The following is a 20,797-nucleotide window of genomic DNA, read 5'->3' as shown; positions in this document are numbered from 1 at the left end:
GAAGTAGGCTCTCATCTGGCACCGAATCTCCCAGCACCTTGACTTTGGACTCAGCCTCCAGAACTGTAAAAAATTAACATTTGCTGTTTAAACTACCCAGTCTATGATATTTTTGTTTCATTAATAGCAGCTGAGACAGACTAACATGATACCTGACCCAACTGCTTAACAGAGAGACTTTAATTAAAAGATAGAAGCCAGGGCCAGGCTATGTTCAAAGAGAGAGGGAGAATCAAAGATGTGAAATAGTCAGTTATCCCTGATATTCCATATACTTCTTGTCCTTTGATGCTTATGTGATTGTCTATTATATTTACACCCTAACACTCTTATTAATGGGCTTCCCAAGCAGTGCTAGTGGTAAAGAACCCACCTGCCAATGCAGGAGATGTAAGAGATGCAGGTTTAATCCCTGGCTTTGGAAGATCCCCTGGAGGAGGACATGGCAACCCACTCCAGTATACTTGCCTGGAGAATCCCATGGACAGAGGAGCCTGGTGGGCTATGGTCCACAGATAGGGTCACAAAGAGTCGAGCACATCTGAAGGGAATTAGCATGCATTCATTCTTATTAACATCAGCCTGAGTATCTTGATGTTCTTGAAGCCAATATTTCTGATCTAGAAAGGATACTTAGGGACCTATAATTTCTGAGCTTCTCTTATTTAATCCATAAAATGGGAATAATAAGAGTATCTTCCTTGTAGGATTGCTCTGAGGATTGTAGGTGAGAATGCATGAAAAACTCCCAGTGGAGTTCTATAAACATAGTAGATGCTCAGTTAATTGTGGCCTTTAGCTTCCTGCAAATTTATATCTCATAAATAAACCAACAATTTATTAAGAATTTACATTATTCCCAATACCCTGTCCTTCCGTTATCCTATAAACAAGTCAATCCAATGAGTCTTTCGAATTGCTTGAGACATATCAGCTCTTTGATACCACCCAGAATCTCTGAGAAGTTATCAGACTCCCTTTTTATGCACTGCTGTCCTTTATGAGTCAAGGTGAGTGAGAGCAGTGTGGTAGCCATTCCGTAGAAGTGGTGTCTAGTCAATGATTATAAGACCACAGTGAGACAGGACCTTTCGACCCTCTCTGCTGGATGGTCAGTGTAGCTGTAGTATGGCTTTCTATATCTGCATACGTAAAGTTGGCAACAGACAATAGTGTTGTTCCCTTGACAATTCTAGAGAAATATATCTTTTTTGTTAACATATGTTACAGACTAAGTCTAATTAAGTAGTTGAATGCACTATATCCTCCAATTGTTGGTAAAAGACTTGAGATTTATTAAAAATCAAGCTCATATTCTCTTTCTCATACTCACTGCACTGAACAAATAACAATGGAAATTCACAGTGAGTTTTCTTGAATAATTGCCAAAATGATCATTATTTAGTTTCTAACTGAAAGGTCTACAAAGCCTCCTCTGAGTTCTTCAGTCAGGATGCTCTCTCTCTGATATAGAACATCACAGATTGTCTGACTTGGTTTGCTGTGTCTTTTTCCCCCATAGATTATGGGTTTACTTTTATGGATGATCATTGTAGCTAATATTTATTAAAAGCCATCCTATTCGTCAGGGTCCCTAAGTGCTTTAAGAAGATTAACTCATTTGTTCATCAAACAACCTTTCCAGGTGACACTACTGTTCATCTTCATTTTATAGATAAGGAAACTAAGGCCAAGGACAGTTAAATAACAAATTCAATTCATACAGCTAGTAAGGACAGGGTCGGCTCAACTCCAAGGTCATGCTATAACCATGGCCTCATATTGCCTCTTGGCCGGGTAGAGGTCATTTCTTATCCATCACTGTCACCCCACAGTGCCCACTTGAATATCTGAAACAGGGAGGGTCTCAGTCAGTTCTGATTGATACTGTATGGAGCAGAAATGCCACTTTTGCTGTCACTGACTGGTGTCTGATTTCTCTGTTGTGAAGAGTGGGAGCGTGCTGGAGCAAACACATCCCTCAGGCTTGTAGCTCTCTCTGTCCTATGCCTTTTGTGCTGCTTTCTTACTCTTCCTCCTTGCTAATTGCATTGTGTAGATTTGAAGTCGGAGCTCAGTTTACACAAAGGGAAAACAGAACTCGAACATCCTATGTGGGATTGAGAGAGGAGAAATATGTAATCCAGAAAAGAAAAGATACATATAAGAAAATATTTAACAAATGAAGTCAAGATGTTATCTGAAATTAGTATATTGCAAACAAAGTTAATGTTTGAGTGCTGGTTCAGTGCTCTGTTATTGCTGGTTTGACTAGGTCTAAGAGTAAACTAATGGGCAGGGCTTAAAGATCTCAGATCAAATGTAGGGAACAGGAGGCTATTCAGGCATATAAAAATCTGTGCAATCTATCTCTTGCACATACTTGAACAAGGAAGAGTCTGTAAGTCTGTAATTCACATCTCCTGCCAGAAGGGAAAAGAAGAAACATGAGCACAGCAGGAAAAGTAAGGCATTTTTTTTTTTTTACTTTTAGAATTATTCTAGTTAATGTAATACTCACGTTTGACTGCTCGATGCTTGAAAGCCACTACTCGAAAGTTTCCTTTATTCAGGAGGCCAGCAACCTGTGTGTTAGTCACTCAGTCGTGTCTGACTCTTTTGCAACCCCATGAACTACAGCTTGCCAGGCTCCTCTGTCCACGGAGATTCCCAAGCAAGAATACTGGAGTGATCTGTCATTTCCTTCTACAGGGGATCTTCCCGACCCAGAAATTGAACCCATGTCTCCTGCATCTCCTACATTGGTGGGCAGATTCTTTACCACTGAGCCACCTGGGAAGCAACCATGTAATACACAGAGATACACTATTTAATGAATAACAAAATTCATATATAAATTAGAAATAATTTATACTGAAATACAACTTAGGATATATGCTTCTATATACAAAGTATATTAAACTACAATTGAGAAGGGCAATACCTAAATATCTTTAACAAGAATGTAGAGCATCTATACCTATTAAAGTCTATATTTCCTATATTAAGTAAGTGTGAAATAGTTATAGCCAATCATGAGTAATTTTCAAGTCTAAAGTTAGAAATGAAATGTTTTTATCAAGAAGTTTTGTTTATATTAAGATATCATAATATAAATGTGTTATTCTTTCTAATATAACTTAAATAATATAATTCTTCATAATGTAAATGTTATTCTCTTTAATCATAATCATTCTTTTTATGAATACAGGAAAGTTAAATGTGACAAAACTTTTATTGATCTCAAAGCGTTAGAATCATCAAGACTAAGCAAACCCATTGAGATGCAGATGTTGAGAACGGACTTGTGGACACAGCCGGGGAAGGAGAGAGTGGGGTGAAATGAGAGAGTAGCACTGACATATATACACTACCATGTATAAAACAGACAGCTAGGGGGAAGCTGCTGTATAGCACAGGGAGCTCAGCTCAGTGCTCTGTGATGACCTAAAGGAGTGGGATGGGGGGCAGGTACTAAGAGGGAGATTCAAGAGGGACAGGATATATGTATATGTATAGCTGATTCACACTGTTGTACAGCAGAAACTAATACAACATTGTAAAACAATTATACTCCGATCAAAAAACAAAAAACTTTTAAAGATAAAACAAATCAGAGTCAACATGCAAATTCTGATTTTAAAGGGTCCTATTATGGCACAATTTAGGGAATTCCCATAGAAATGTTATCTTCATGCAAAAGCCAATGTAATTTTACAAAAAAAAAAATAACAAAATACTGATACAGTTTGAACCACTATTTACACTGAGAACAGATATATTTGGTTCTAAGCCTTCCACAGATTCATGTTTATTTTTTCAATGTGCTTACAGGTACAGAGCAATACACGTGATTGTTCGATACAATCAATTCATGTTGTTTAACTGCTTAATGGCAAAAGCCTGTGCAATTGTTTCTAGTAGGTTTGCTGTGTTAGGAGTGAATTGTGCAATATAATATCTAGCTATAATGGCAGGCCTATATAGCGTGGCCTATATCAGGCCTATATATATAATAGGCCTATATCAATAAGACTGGTTGGAAATCATACAGATGATCGATTGGCAGTTTTCTTATTTTAACTTTATTTTCATGCATTACTGATTGGCATTTACAGTAGCATATTACATTTCAAATGAAGAGTAGTTAAGAAAAATAAAAATTAAATTTTTCAAAACTCAGAGTTCAGAGATCAAAACGGTAGGCCAAATGAATTAATTAAATTTATAAATTACAGGCAATCAATCCTCCCTCCTCAGGTACAACATCAATAACTTTCAGCTATATGATAACACTTCATTTATGTTTAACCTTCTGGCATTATATTTTCTTCAAATGCTAAATGACAAGAGTAATAAAACCTACTTTTATAAGGTGGTTGTGAGAATTTAATAAACTAATACTGGAAAGCATTTAAAATAGTGCCTGGTACATAGAAATAACTCACTAAATATTAATCACTGCTATTATTGTTGTTATTTTTATCTAACTTCTATCTTTTGTTAATCTTTTACTATCATCAAGTAGTGAAAGATAAAATGGTATTCATTCTTCGGACACCCAGCTTTGTAACTTTGGGAAAAGTACTTTGTCAATTATTCAGTCAGTTGAGCCTCAAGCTTTTCATTTGAAAAATGAGACTAATGATTCAGTAATACTGCCCTGTGAAGTTTAAAAGTCAAACTCGTATCTCACCCAACACAGCCACTTGTGCCTGCTACATCATTGGCACCCCAATATTCAATACCTCTCTACCATTAGTGTATTATATCCAAGTACTCTTATATTTATTGTGGCACTGGCCATGATGAACACTGCAAAGTGGAAGGATTTGGTGTATATGTAGTAAAAATAAATTATCAGATAAATTTCAATTGAATTTTTACCATGTTTGTAGTATGTTGTTAATTCTCTTTGGAAAAAACTCTCAATTACACAAGCTTTGCAAAAGTGAAGACAACCCTTAAGCTACATTCCCAAGCACTAAATATATATGCTCAACTTTTATTTGTAAGAACATCTGTAGGTAAGCTATGCTAGCTAGAAAATCAAACACAGTTCTACTTTTAAGTGTGTGTGTGTATGTGTGTGTGTAGTTTTAACCTCTACAATTTTAGGCTCAAATCCAATCTGGAAGAAATCTCTATTCATAAATTATATAACAAAACAGAGCTGCCAAATCAAACTTTCAAATGAGTGATGCAAACAAGTAGCCCATAGAGGAAGTAGAGAGAGAAATCAAAGGAGCAGGCAAATAGAGAAAGAAATTCTAGGCTGGGAGGCTTAGGAATTCTAAAGTCAAATCATTTTGGCTTAAGTGGAGAATTGGGCAAGGGGGAAATGAGTTTCATGTAAACAGACACTGAATCTGGTAGTAATATGATAGTGATTTAGAACTTCATGGACAAGACAACAGCTTTAGATAAACAACCAATTTCAGAACCACATTAGGAAACAGAACCTTTAGAGGGGAAAACAATGATGATCTTTCTTCATAAAAGAATATATTCCATTTTTATCTCAATGTCTCCCTATAGTTAATTCTGTTTCTCTTTCCTTGTGTTATTGCCTTACACATTTTTATAAAAAGTCACTATTATTCTTTTTGCAAATCAGAGGTTGTTCATGTTCATGGAACAATATTAAGTTTCAGACATGGGGCTAGATGGTATATGTAAAAAGATCAAAGGCACAATCCCTGAATTCAAGGCTGGGGGAAAAATGGTGTCATCTTTCTGCTCAATTTTCAGGTAATAAAATGCAAAGCAGCTGTGCTGTGGGAGCTCAAGAAACCATTTTCCATTGAGGAAGTGGAGGTTGCACCCCCTAAGGCCCATGAAGTTCGTATTAAGGTAAAATTTTTTTCCATTTCTATTTAATCTTAGGTTTAAATTTTTCAGAATGTAACAATGAAAGTAACTAAAGCACTTGTAATATAGTCATCCAGATAATGGGATTACATTTGTTGTCAAGGGAAGCTGTAAACCAAAACTGTTAAATTTTTTAAAAAGAGGCCAAAGAGTATTTACAGTATAATCCTAATGAAATGAAGAAGAATTTCTGTGGTGGCTCAGCAGTAAAGAATCTGCCTGCCAACAGGAAACGTGGGTTCGATCCTTGCATTGGGAATATCTCCTGGAGAAGAAAATGGCAACCCACTCCAGTAATCTTGTCTGGGAAAATCCCATGTACAGAGGAGCCTGGTGGACTACAGTCCATGGAATCACCAAGAGTCAGATATGACTTAACAACTAAACAACAACAACAACAAAAAAAAAATGCAAAGGAATATATATCATTTAAAATCAATTAGCATTATGTGGTGGCACTTAAGTAAGTTTATTTTCTTCTCTGCATTTTCTATCAAAAAGACTGCATATTATATGATTTCAATAGTTCAGAAACAATTATTTCACAGATTACTCCAAATTGTTTAATGCATGAAAGGAAAGTAGAGCATTATTAGGCTAAATAACTTTGGGTATAAATTGAAATTGTATTTGGAAGAGTAGGAGTTATTAGCAAAACGCTTTAAAATTCTTCAATGCAATTTCAGGAAAATGAGTATGTTAAGTCCATCTGAGGGTCATAATCTTATCTGAATCTAATCAACCCCTCTTTACCCTATAGATGGTGGCCACAGGAATCTGTCGCTCAGATGACCATGTGGTTAATGGATCTCTGGTCACACGTCTTCCTGCGGTCTTAGGCCATGAGGGAGCCGGCATTGTGGAAAGCGTTGGAGAAGGGGTGACTACAGTAAGACCAGGTACAGAATTCACACTTAGGAAATGTGTCTTGGTTCAGGGCCCCAAGATGATGTAGCCTGGATGATGACACTGGAGCAAATGAGAGATGAAAGGATGGCTTTAAGGCTGAGCTGGGACAGAGGTCTCTTTCTTTTCCCATTTCCAGCCTGACTCAGGCATGTATGCATCCATGCACTAGTGTATTCTCTCCTTCAGCAAGTATTTCTTGAGGACCTACTAGATGTCAGGCACCATGTTAGATCCTGGGAATACATGAGGATTGAAGGAGACCCAGTGTCTGCCAGGGTAGAGTTTATAACCAGTTAATTCCCATGTTAGTGTTGCCAAGCACTGTTTTCTACCAGATCCAAAGAAAACTACTGATGAGACAGAAAAAACATGTCTAGACATATTGGAGATAAACATAATCATTGTATTGAACCTGTTCAGTGCCGACTTCACATAGTGGGGATTGTGAGCTCTGGACTGAATCAACATAGTCTCTTCTCAGGTGGGAGGTGGAGCCCATTCACAGGTTTCCCCTTTGAATATATGGCCACTTTTCCTTAAACCATGATTAAACGTGACTGGTTACCAAGTACTATTTTTCTTGAATATTTACTATATCCTATTATTATATATTAATACAGACAAATATTTTTAGAGGTAAACAGTGAGTAAACAGAAGATTTCCATGCCATCATCACATATAATCTCTTAAATGTTATTTTTCTGAGTCTTTTGGATAAGTAGTAAAGATGATTAAAAATAAAAATTATGTTTAATTCTAAAAAATCACTTTAGCTAGTAGATTTGACCTCCCTACTTACAAAACACTTAATTGACCTATAAACTGAAAACAGTAAAATAAGTTATCTGGTTTGAGTTTCAGCTCTTACTATTTCCTTTAGTTAGAAATCTATTAATAACAAATGACACCCCTACTTTTCACCCCTGCTCCCTCCACCAGTAAAAATAAATTATCCACAAATTATCAGCTACAATCATTTGAAAGTCAGTTCCTATCCTAAAAGAAAGTGTCTAACTCATTATTGAGGGTTGAGGTTTTCAGAAGAATGTCTTAAATTCTTACTTGTCCTATTTTTGTTTGTTTTCCTTAAAAGAGAATTAACTTTTTAAAAGAAAGATTCATTTCATAATAGAGATAAGCATAATCACTTTGAAAAGCCAGGAAATGGGTGTTGAGGTTCTTATTTTTACTATATTATTACTATTACTATAAACTATTACCAGATTACCTAGTGGAACTATGGCAGACTGCTCACAACTTAAATACATATTTATACTTATATTAGTAGTAAGAATATTTATACTTATATTAGTAGTAAGAATAATTAAGAATATTTAAGAATATTTAGTAAGAATTAAGTGAGATCATATACATAAAATCCCTAAGAGAAAGGGCACACAATAAAAGAGAACTATCAACACAGTGGAACTACTTTCAAAAATCATGTTTTCCACATTTGTGTTTTCTTTGGGCATCTTTAACATATATAAACCCAAACCGATAACAATACTGACAGGCAATGACCAAGACATAATGCTGACAGGACCCTATTCTTGGAGACTTCTCAAAGTCAAGTGCCTCTAATACACATGCATAAGCTTTAAGTTCTTACTTAAGTTCTTTAGTTCCTGTGTAGAAATTTAAGAAAAATCTGTTTTATCCTCATCCCCAGGTGATAAAGTCATCCCACTCTTTGTTCCCCAGTGTGGAAAGTGCAATATTTGTAAACACCCGGAAGCCAATCTCTGCCTGAAACATGAGTGAGTATCTGTTACTCTCCTTAGCAGTGAAGGAATCTGCACGTTAGTTATGCTCCGATCTTATACCCTCTTGTGTTTGTGTGTTGCATGACCAGACTGAATGAGCCTCGGGGGACCCTTAATGATGGTACCTGCAGGTTCACCTGCCGGGGGAAGCCAATCCACCACTTTTTCGGCACCAGCACCTTCACCCAGTACACGGTGGTGGATGAGATGTCAGTGGCCAAGATCCATGCAGACTCACCACTGGAAAAAGTCTGCCTCATTGGCTGTGGATTTTCTACTGGTTATGGGTCTGCAGTCAAAGTTGCCAAGGTAGGAATAACAATGAGTGATAAGACCAGCTATGCTCAGACTGTCAGGAGCTAAAAGCAAAGCAATTTCTCACAGGAATCTGAGATCATTCTTCACAGATTTATTGGAATCTTTCCCCTCTTCTATCATAATAGCATTGCTATGCTCCACATCCACAGAGGATGTTGATTAAAAGTAGAAAATACCCTCAGAAGGAATTGAAGGCATGTCCTAGAAAATTTATCCTTCATCACAAATGAAAAGCTGTTGATAATTAGTTAAGAAAATGTAAAGGTGTTTTCCATAATTATTCTTCTGTATGTGTTCTTTATGGTATTACTAAATTTTAGACCTAGGAGTTCATTTTATCATTCATTTAGTGCCTACATGAGCCATGCACAGTAGGTTCTGCTAAGTTTTGAGGAAGCAAAAGTAAACGAAATGAAGGGGCTGACTATGAGGAGCATTTAGTTCGTGGATCCTCTACTCCCAAAATTAGGATCAACAGGAGATTCCAGAGCCTGACCTGATATCCTGATATACCTCCAAACTGAGGGTCACCAACATACCCACTCTGTGTATCTCTATGAGGAAAGCAATAAAGCTTTGATGATGCATGAAGCATTTACACACACACAACAAGCATGAACACATACACACACACAAACTTCAGAAGCGGTAGGTTTTAAGGAGAAATTCTTTTAAGTCTCCCCTTCCTAAAAGGTTGGAAATCTAGTAGTATCCTTTTGTTTTATGAACTGACACCCAGAGACATAAAGCCATTTGACCAAAATCTTACAGGTAGTTAATATGACAACTGTGACTAGCCTCCTCAAAACTCTTGCTGAATCATAAACCATAGTAGATATTTACCAACACTTTAAAATAACAATCACAAGCCTCATATTTTTCTAAAGTAAAAAAGTGGTGTTGTACCCCCACAGAATGTTTACTTGGGACAGGAGGAACATTTTACCCACAGTGAAGTCTGACTATAACAGACTAGGTTTAAACAGTCCCTTAGGTAAGTTAAACTATTGTGAGTACATGTTTTCCAAATTTCTGTGACCTTAGCACTAAGTCCCTTGTGCAACTGCATCATCTGAACCTACACACAAAGCAGAAGTCAAGGGCACTTGTGATAATGAATTTCATCCATTATTAAAATATAAACCAGCTTTTCATTGCATTATTCTTCATTTGTGTATTTTTTAAAGCAGGGATAAAGACCCATTAAGAGCACATTGGTCTCAAGCTGTATGATCTTAAAATTACCTGTTAAATTTCCCTTGTTGTTAAGTTTGCTTAAGCTGGGGATAACTCTTCTATGCTTCACAGCTTATTTCTGCTCTCATTATACTGGTCATGACTACTGAAAGTTATCGAACCAAGGTGTTAATTATTGAGGGTTCAATTGGATTATTTTTTAGTCTCCTCTCTTCTATTTATTATTTAATTTCCCTAGAATTGTGTTTGTGTATGTGTGATGGACTGAAGCTGGCTATCAATGGATTTGAGCCACTAGATTTTCTTCAAGAGGGGAGTCACTAACATCTAGAGCTCAATGGTCATCCAGTCCATTGGCTCCCAGCCTGGGTTTCCCACTGGATTCACTTGGAGACTTGGTCTTACCTGCAGAGTTGTTGTTGTTGTTTAGTCACTAAGTCGTGTCCTACCCTCTGTGATCCCATGGACTGAAGCTCACCAGGCTCCTCTGTCCATGGGATTTTCCAGGCAAGAATACTGGAGTGGGTTGCATATCTTTTTCCACCTACCGGCACAGAGTCTGATTTAGTTGCTTATGAGCTGTGACCTGGGCATTGAGATTTTTTTAAAGCTCCCTAGGTAGTCTAATGTCCAGGAAAATTAGAGAAACACTAATCTAATTCAAACCCCTCATTTCAAGTGTGAGGCAGCTAACATCAAAAGAGGTTTTGACAAAAGGTTGGACATAGTTTGAGTAACTTCTGACAAGAAGCAAAGCATGGCACTTTATACAATTTAGGCTCTTTCTAACAATCGTTGTTGTTGTTTAGTTGCTAAGTCATGTCTGACTCTTTGTTACCCCACGGACTGTAGCCCACCAGGCTCCTCTGTCCATGGAATTTCCCAAGCAAGAATAGTGGAGTGGATTGCCATTTCCTTCTCCAGGAGATCTTCCTGACCCAGGGAACATGCCCTCATCTCCTGCATTGGCAGGTGGATTCTTTACCACTGAGGCACCTGGAAAGCCCTTAACAATCATTACTTAATCCATTTTCACATTTTCTGAAAACACAGGTCACCCAGGGCTCCACCTGTGCTGTGTTTGGCCTTGGAGGAGTTGGCCTGTCTGTTATCATGGGCTGCAAAGCAGCTGGAGCAGCCAGGATCATTGCAGTGGACATCAACAAAGACAAATTTGCAAGGGCCAAACAGGTGGGTGCCACTGAGTGCATCAACCCTCGGGACTATGAGAAACCCATCGAGGAGGTGCTGAAAGAAGTGAGTGGCGGAGGTGTGGATTTTTCATTTGAAGTCATCGGTCGGCTTGACACCATGGTATGTACTTTGAAATGTCTCAAGACATCAGCTTCTGCATTCTAGAGTCTTCTTTAATGTGGCGGAATATAAACATTATATATAAAGAATATTTTAAAAACTATGGCGATTTTCCATCTCCTATTTGTTACCTAGGTTGCTTAATTTATTATGATGAGGAATCTCATTCCATCAGCCAAAAAAACACCTGTCACAAGTATAATGTCTTTTTTAGAGAGGGAAGAGGGTTTATACTGAGCCATCATAAATTTAATTTTTAGTTTCAAAAATTCAAAGTCAAGTAAATATAAAGAATATAAATTCTGTTCTCAAGTTGGCAAGTTTGATTTTTCAACACATTCTTGACAAAAAAATGATTTAACAATATTTCTATGTTTTAATGAATTCTTTTTTTTCAAAAACCATACTTTTCCAAAAAAAGAAAAAAAACCAATGAGCAACTTTAGACTCCTTATCATTTTATTAACAGAAAATATGTCCCGTTTTACCACAACGGACAGCACAGTGCCTGGTACATAAAAAGCATCCAAATCTGTGTGCCGACTGAGTAATTTAAAAGGTCAACAGGTTTTCCCACCGAAAGATTTTAAGTGATATGTATCTTACAGTGTTGTTTGTGGATTACATGAGATGACACATGTAACATATTTAGCAAGTGCCACCTGTCAGTGGTAAGCTCTTAATAAATGTTATCTGGTGTTGTCAAAAGGAAGTACCATTTCCAATTGTGCGAAACTTATATCATCTTTAAAATATACATGATATTTCCCTTCTCCAGGGGATCTTCCCAACCCAAGGATCGAACCCAGGTCTTCTGCATTGCAGGCTTTCTTTACTGTGTGACCATCAGGGAAACCCCATACATGATATTACTTTCAAATAATTACAGATATCATCAATTGCAACAGAGAACACATCTCTAGCTACATTCCCCCTAACCAGAATTCTCTAGAATCCTAATGAAAAACCCCCCAGAGACCAACACAAACAATCTCTCTCTTTAGGTTCTCCAGTAAGTCCCAGCAGTGTTAGTAATAGGAAGCAGCATCTTAAGAGTAAAGCTCTTTGCAGCCTTGACCAGGAACAATTATTCCACAGATGACTGATGGTCCAAGGCTGTCACTTCCCAAGGCTGTCACTTGCTCCTTATGCCATTTTTAATATGGTTTTTCCTCCATTTTCTCCTGTGGAATTGGATTATTTTAAGTATCTGATAACCACATGTCCTGAAGTTCTCTGATCTTCCAAGTGTCATACTCCAAAATCAAAGGATCAATTACTATATATTTCTGGGGGACCGGGGGCAGGGCGGTAGTGTTTTCCTAAGCAACTTTCTTACTACATACATGTCTAAAAAGCTGACTGGAGGGAAAAGGCTTTCAAGTTTCAGAGTAAAAAAAATTAATAAATAAAAGCTCACAGAAGGTCAAGCACATTTAAAACATGCCCATTTTGACAAACAGCTATATGGCTGTTTTGGCCAACAGCTTGCTCCTTGGAAGAAAAGCTATGACCAACCTAGACAGAATATTAAAAAGCAGAGACATTATTTTGCCAACAAAGGTCCACCTAATTAAAGCTATGGTTTTTCCAGTAGTCATGTATGGATGTGAGAGTTGGACTATAAAGAAAGCTGAGTGCTGAAGAATTGATGCTTTTGAACTGTGGTGGTGGAGAAGACTCTTGAGAGTCTCTTGGACTGCAAGGAGATCCAACCAGTCCATCCTAAAGGAAATCAGTCCTGAGTATTCATTGGAAGGATTGATGCTGAAGCTGAAACTCCAATACTTTGGCCACCTGATGCAAAGAACTGACTCATTGGAAAAGACCCTGATGCTGGGAAAGGTTGAAGGTGGGAGGAGAAGGGGATGACAGAGGATGAGATGGTTGGATGGTATCATCAACTCGATGGACATGAGTTTGAGTAGGCTCTGGGAGTTGGTGATGGACAGGGAAGCCTGGCATGCTGCAGTCCATGGGATTGCAAAGAGTCAGAAACGACTGAGCAACTGAACTGAACTGAACCCGACATCATTAATCAGAAGGCAAAGCAAATCAAAATCACAAAGAGATTATTACCTCATACCTGTTCAAATAATTATTATCAAAAAAAAAGCAATAGCAAGTGTTGAAGAGGGTGTGGAAAAAAGGGAATTCTGTGCACTGTTGGTGAGAATGTAAAACAGCCACTATGAAAAGCAGTATAAATGCTCCTCAAAAGATTTAAGATAGATTTTTTATCATATGATCCAGCAATCCCACTTCTGGGAATATATCTAAAGAAAATAAACTCACTATCTTAGACATGTGCATCCCCATGTTCATTGCAGCATTATTCATAATAGCCAAGATATAGAAACAACCTAAATGTCCATATGGATGAATAGATAAAGAAAGTGAGGTATGTGTGTGTGTGTGTGTGTGTGTGTATATATATATATATATATATATATATATAATATACATATGTGAATTGTATATATATGAATGAATATTATTCAGCCATAGAAAAGAAATATTGACATTTGCAAAAACTTGGAAAAATCTGGAGGATATTATGCAAAGTGAAATAAGCCAGACACAGAAAGACAATTATTGTATGATCTCTCTTATACGTGGAATCTAAAAAAATCAAATTCTTAGAACCATTGAGTAGAACAGTGGTTGCCAGGGGCTGGAGGAAGTAGGGGAGGAATAATGAGTAGATGTCAGAGAGAACAAACTCTTGGTTCTGAGCAAGTTCTGGAGACAGCCATGTACAACATGGTTACTATAATATTATTAACTCTAGTTAATATAGTTAACAATACTGTTTTGTATACCTCCAATTTGCTAAGAGGGTAGATCTTAAATGATCTCACTGCAAAAAAACACTAGTAACTGTGTGAGGTGATGACAGTGTTCACTTAATTGTGGTAATCATTTCACATGGCATATGTGTATTAAATCATCACACTATACACCCTAAAAAATCATGATGTACAACCTAAAAATAAACGATTTGTGTCAATCATACTTCAACAAAATGAGGGTTCAGTTCAGTTCAGTCGCTCAGTCGTGTCCAACTCTTTGCAACCCCATGAACCGCAGCACATCAGGCCTCCCTGTCCAAAATCAACTCCTGGAGTTTACCCAAACTCATATCCATTGAGTCGGTGATGCCAGCCAACCATCTCATCCTCTGTCATGCCCTTCTCCTCCTGCCCTCAATCTTTCCCAGCACCAGGGTCTTTTCAAATGACTCAACTCTTCACATCAGGTGGCCAAAGTATTGGAGTTTCAGCTTCAACATCAGTCCTTCCAATGAACACTCAGGACTGATCTCCTTTAGGATGGACTGATTGGATCTCCTTGCAGTCCAAGGGACTCGCAAGAGTCTTCTCCAAATACCACAGTTCAAAAGCATCAATTCTTCAGTGCTCAACTTTTTTTATGTCCAACTCTCACATCCATACATGACCACTGAAAAAACCATAGCCTTGACTATATGGACCTTTATTGACAAAATAATGTCTCTGCTTTTTAATATGCTGTCTAGTTGGTCATAACTTTCTTTCCAAGGAGTAAGTGTCTTTTAATTTCATGGCTGCAGTCAGCATCTGCAGTGATTTTGGAGCCCCAAAAAGTAAAGTCTGACACTGTTTCCACTGTTTCCCCATCTATTTCCCATGAAGTGATGGGACCGGATGCCATGATCTTAGTTTTCTGAATGTTGAGCTTTAAGCCAACTTTTTCACTCTCCTCTTTCACTTTCATCAAGAGGCTCTTTAGTTCTTCTTCACTTTCTGCCATAAGGGTGATGTCATCTGCATATCTGAGGTTAATGATATTTCTCCCGGCGATCTTGATTCCAGCCTGGGCTTCTTCCAGCCCAGCATTTCTCATGATGTACTCTTTATATAAGTTAAATAAGCAGGGTGACAATATACAGCCTTGACGTACTCCTTTTCCTATCTGGAACCAGTCTGTTGTTCCATGTCCAATTCAAACATTGCTTCCTGACCTGCATACAGGTTTCACAAGAGGCAGGTCAGGTGGTCTGATATTCCCATCTCTTAAAGAATTTTCCAGTTTGTTGTGATCCACACTGCCAAAGGCTTTGTCATAATCAATAAAGCAGAAATAGATGTTTTTCTGGAACTCTCTTGCTTTTTTGATGATCCAGCGGATGTTGGCAATTTGATCTCTGGTTCCTCTGCCTTTTCTAAAACCAGCTTGAACATCTGGAAGTTCATGGTTCATGTATTGCTGAAGCCTGGCTTGGAGAATTTTGAGCATTACTTTACTAGCAAATGAGATGAGAGCAATTGTGCGGTAGTTTGAGCATTCTTTGTTATTGCCTTTCTTTGGGATTGGAATGAAAACTGACCTTTTGCAGTCCTTTGGCCACTCCTGAGTTTTCCAAATTTGCTGACATCTTTAGTGCAGCACTTTCACAGCATCATCTTTTAGGATTTGAAACAGCTCAACTGAAATTCCATCACCTCCACTAGCTTTGTTCATAGTGATGCTTCCTAAGACCCACTTGACTTCACATTCCAGGATGTCTGGCTCTAGGTGAGTGATCACACCATCGTGATTATCTGGGTCATGAAGATTTTCTTTGTACAGTTCTTCTGTGTATTCTTGCCACCTCTTCTTAATATCTTCTGCTTCTGTTAGGTCCATACTATTTCTTCTCTTTATTGAGCCCATCTTTGCATGAAATTTTACCTTGGTATCTCTAATTTTCTTGAAGAGATCTCTAGTCTTTTCCATTCTATTGTTTTCCTCTATTTATTTGCATTGATCACCGAGGAAGGCTTTCTTATCTCTCCTTGCTCTGGAACTCTGCATTCAGATGCTTATATCTTTCCTTTTCTCCTTTGCTTTTCACTTCCCTTCTTTTCACAGCTATTTGTAAGGCCTCCTCAGACAGCCATTTTGCCTTTTTGCATTTTTTTCTTGGGGATGGTCTTTAGGGTAAATGTACACAAATTAGGAAAAAAGTTCCCATTAGAAATGGGCAGTAGAAATATGGATCCATTAAAAAGGGAGACCATCAAGAGGAGAAGACAGAAATTTTGATGATGTAACTGACCATGTATCTGGTTCACCATCAAAATACCTGGTTCAAAGTACTGAGTGCAAGAGATCTACTTAATAATTAAATGAAAAATGAGTTAACCATTTCAGGTTGCTCTGGGGACACATGATGATAAACATTACCTTTATTTGAAGAATCAGATTATATATGTGTAATGATATTTGCATCTTTATTATTTTCTAAAGAAGACTTAAGTACATAAAACATACAGTTTCATTCATCTTCTGTTTCATTCAAAAATATTTTCTGGGCATTTTCTAAAGCCATATGTAGTGGCTTTAGGAAATAATGGGAAGTGAAGAAAAAGCCAATCTCTTCCAGGCACACACTCACAATTTAGCTAGATCCATAGCACATGATACTGTGTATCACAAATGGGGACTACCAGAGAATCCACTTTAATGATGCTACATATTAATTTTATTCCAGATGTCTGCCTTGTTGTGCTGTCAAGAAGCATATGGCGTAAGCGTCATTGTAGGAGTACCTCCTAATGCCCAAAATATCTCTATGAACCCCATGTTGCTGTTGACTGGACGTACCTGGAAAGGAGCTATTTTTGGTGGTATGTAGTTAGGCTTGAGGGCCAAATTCTTACTAACATCAGGAATTCTTCCCTTTTGCAAGTGACAAGGCCAGGCTTTAAAATGCAATGTATGAGACAAATGCTCAGGGCTGGGGCAATGGGATGACCCAGAGGGAGGGGATGGGGAACACATGTAAACCCATGGCTGATTCATGTCAATGTATGGCAAAAACCACTACAATATTGTAAAGTAATTAGCCCCCAACTAAAATAAATAAATATATTAAAAAAAAAATGCAATGTAGTTTAAAAATACACTAAGATTCCTTTGTATCTATAGGCTCCAAATCAACTAGATGTGGAACTAATGCACCCAAAAAGTCCCAAGATACACTTTAATGGTATCCCATAAACTGACTAGGATCTTTGGCATCATCTCTTTTGATACTGGTGACTGCGTAATGTGCTGAGATACCTAGGAGGATCCAGGAAATCCATAGCAACAATTTATGTCTGCACTCACTGCCCAGATGTAGACAACTGATAAATTTTCTTCTTGACTTTGAGAATAACCATCTATACTATAATTTCTCTATAAGAGAACTAACAACCAAGGGCTCTGGTTTGTTGGGCAGGGAGATATTTTAAAAAGTCAAATCACTTCAAAAGGATATTGAAACACACTCTCTTATTAACCTCAGCAACAGTAGTCTGTGGACATTTTATAAACTTTCATTTAAATTTTATGTAGAAAGTCTTGTCTCTAATCCTCTTCTTATATCTGGATGAATCTAACATTGATGTCACTTTCTTTTCAGGCTTCAAAAGTAAAGAATCTGTCCCCAAACTTGTGACTGATTTCATGGCTAAGAAGTTTTCACTGGATCAATTAATTACCCATGTTTTACCACTTGAAAAAATAAATGAAGGATTTGACCTGCTTCGCTCCGGAAAGAGGTAGATTTTAAGTTTTGGTGGGGTTTGACTAACAGAGAAAAAAAAAGGTAGAAGGATGAGAGAAAGGCAAGGATGGAGTGCCTGGCTTTTCCATTCCCAGTTTAGTCTCTGCATGTAGAACACATAAGATCATATCGCAAGAAACTAAAATGCTTTGCATTTCCTGTTCTGTTCAAGCCAAATTATGTTGGTCACAGCAAATCTGAATGATCAGACCCTCTGCCATCTTCACAAGAGAATTCTCTGCTTTGCAAGGAAAAAGAATCAGAGACACATAGTCATATAACATGGAGTTATCCCAGTCCCTGCCTGGCCACTTTAAATAGTTGACTATTAGTATTAATAGCTACAAATTTAAATTACATTCCAGACATCCCAAAAACTCATTATGGAAGTCAGTGGAGCTATATAGGCATCATTTTCTATGCATATATTACTTTTTTCCAAAAATGCTATTATTTTTACTCTCTTTTTCCATTTACAAAGGATTTTTCACACATAAAAATTACAGCAAAGAGGAAGGGTACAAAATGCTATTTTAAATGTTTAAATCTACATTTTCTTCAAAACTTACAAAATCAAGTCAGTTCCATTTTCTACCTCTAATATTAATCTTTTTACAAACACCTAAAAAGGAGAATTTCATCACTTGCATTTACAAATGAGACACAGTTAGTAACAGGCAGCTTTACCTAACTCCCACCTTCTTGTTCCATAGTCTCTGCTTTCTCTGTGACTTCACATTTCTTCTCATGAGGTTTTTTGGTTTTAAACACTATTTCTTAAGCAGCCATACACATAACATATACTAGACACTTAGTCTGATAAATATTGAAGAAGGAAAGAAACTAGCATCCAAACAGTACCAGATCACATCCTTTCTAGAAAGCAGTTTGGTCATATGTATAAGAAACCTCAAAAAAAAAACCTTAGATCCTATGTCCCAACAATTACATTTCTGAGAATCTATTCTACAGAAATTATGAGATATGCAAATGTACATATGTTTAAGCATGTTTATTATTTATAATAGCAAAAATTGGAAACATCCTAAAAGTTCAACATTAAAGAAACAATTAAATAAATTCCAAACATTACTAGCAATTAATTAAGCCATTTAAAAGGAAATGATTTCATTAAGTTGGGAAATTCTCCTGATGTAATTTTAGGTTATAGAGTAGAGAATACAGAACTTATATATACAATATAGTTCCAAGTTTTCAATCAGAGCAGTAAAAACTTACATATGTTTAGAAAAAAAATAATCAAAATTCAAGAAAATATTAACATTGATTATTTCTAAGTTGTGGGATTACAGGTTATTTTTACTTTCTTCTTTATATTGTCCTTTAGTTTCTAAATTATCTATATACATTTTTCATATATATATATATACACACACACATATATATACATATATATTAAAATTTTTTAAGATACAAAGATCACCTTTTCCTAAAGTATTTATCCATCAGAAGATGGTTTTTAGAAAGGATATTAGTTCCAGTAAAATGTTACATTTCTGATCTTCCCAAGAATAAAGTCTCTCCAAACACAAATCAACTTTTTTTCTACTTTTAAGTCTTCTTAAGCATTTCTTTATCTAAGCTCTGTTAAAATTTCAACACGGTCTTAACTTTATTACATTATCAGCACTTTTAGGCACATTATCTATCATCTTGTAATTTGTGCAAGTTTCTATTTGGATTTAAATCCAAGGAGCCCACACTAGATGTATGTTTTAAAGTAAGGTACAGATCTCTCCAAATCTCTGTATCTATCATCTCTAAAATGGAAATAATATTAGAACTGCCACATAGTGTTGTTTAAGTAGAGGTTTAAATGATAAAATACATGATGAGCATCTACAGAGTGACAGATAGCATGAACTTATTACATGTAATTATCAATTGTTGTTTTGTGTTTGTTACTATATAAGGAATGCAGACTCTCAAAAATGATATTTTGAAAATCTAATACATAATGAAGCCTAAATGACAGTCATACTCAGAATGTTATAATTGAGGTTCAGGTTGGAGAAAGACAACAGGACAAGATGAGCTGACCTTTTATTTGACTTCAGTGCATTAGGGATGGGAATGGAATAGCAGGAAACAAAGATAGCTTTTCAAAGAGACAAATTGAATGCTCTTTGTACTCTCACATGGAAGAGTGTATATTATCTAACCACTAAAACAATTTCTGTCTCTTATTTTCTGTTGCAGTGTCCGTACCATCCTGACATTTTGAGACCATACACACACCTTCACTAGTAGCAGTCTTCTGCCTCCTCTATCATCTGAAATATTAGCCAAACATCATCAATAATTCTGTTCTTCAGAGGTACTACCAATAAATTGCACATGGGAGTTTTCCAAAAGAAATGAAAATTAATATGAAATCATTTTTCAAGCAAATTTTTAAAATTTAAGTGAGAACTAGATAAACAATTGTATGTGTAAGTGAGTCTAATAAAGTCTCCTTCTTAATCATTCTACTCATGTTGAATCATGTCATCTTTCAGACTGAGGAATAGTATTTTTTTTTACTTCTTGTGCTTTTTGTGTCTTTGCCACCCTTAGTCTTTTAGCCTTAGTCTTTGAGAAGGACCTCATTATACTTGCCCTCAACATAAACATGATGGGGTATGTATTCAAAATCTTCTACCTGTACTTCCACTGTCTATATTTTCCTCTTTAGGAAATATAGCAAAACCCTACAGTAAAAACTATAGTTTGCAAAAGAATACACTCTGATTTATAAGTGGAGAAGGTCCAGAAATTCTAAATGCAGGAAATTTTTTTAGGTAAATATCACACATGTTTAAGGTGAAGGGAAGTGTTTTTATACTA

General features: G+C 36.7%; 1 protein-coding gene across 1 annotated transcript; it reads left to right on the top strand.

Annotated features, from left to right (window-relative positions):
• Positions 1-2,447: 2,447 nt before the first annotated feature.
• On the top strand, positions 2,448-20,329 carry LOC145547380 (alcohol dehydrogenase E chain). The gene is made up of 9 exons (XM_081596815.1): positions 2,448-2,465; positions 5,752-5,853; positions 6,632-6,770; positions 8,454-8,541; positions 8,637-8,856; positions 11,116-11,376; positions 16,892-17,027; positions 17,807-17,945; positions 20,171-20,329. Exons 1-9 carry the CDS (start codon positions 2,448-2,450, stop codon positions 20,193-20,195), a joined length of 1,128 nt encoding a protein of 375 aa, XP_081452941.1. The 3' UTR covers positions 20,196-20,329.
• The last annotated feature ends 468 nt before the right edge of the window (positions 20,330-20,797 follow it).

The sequence above is a fragment of the Giraffa tippelskirchi genome, chromosome 1, assembly GCF_054371585.1.
Source record: "Giraffa tippelskirchi isolate mGirTip1 chromosome 1, T2T-mGirTip1v1.2.pri, whole genome shotgun sequence".
NCBI classification, from domain to species: domain Eukaryota; kingdom Metazoa; phylum Chordata; class Mammalia; order Artiodactyla; family Giraffidae; genus Giraffa; species Giraffa tippelskirchi.
The sequence above is the reverse complement of the archived record's forward strand: the minus strand, read 5'-3'. Positions and strand labels throughout refer to the sequence as shown.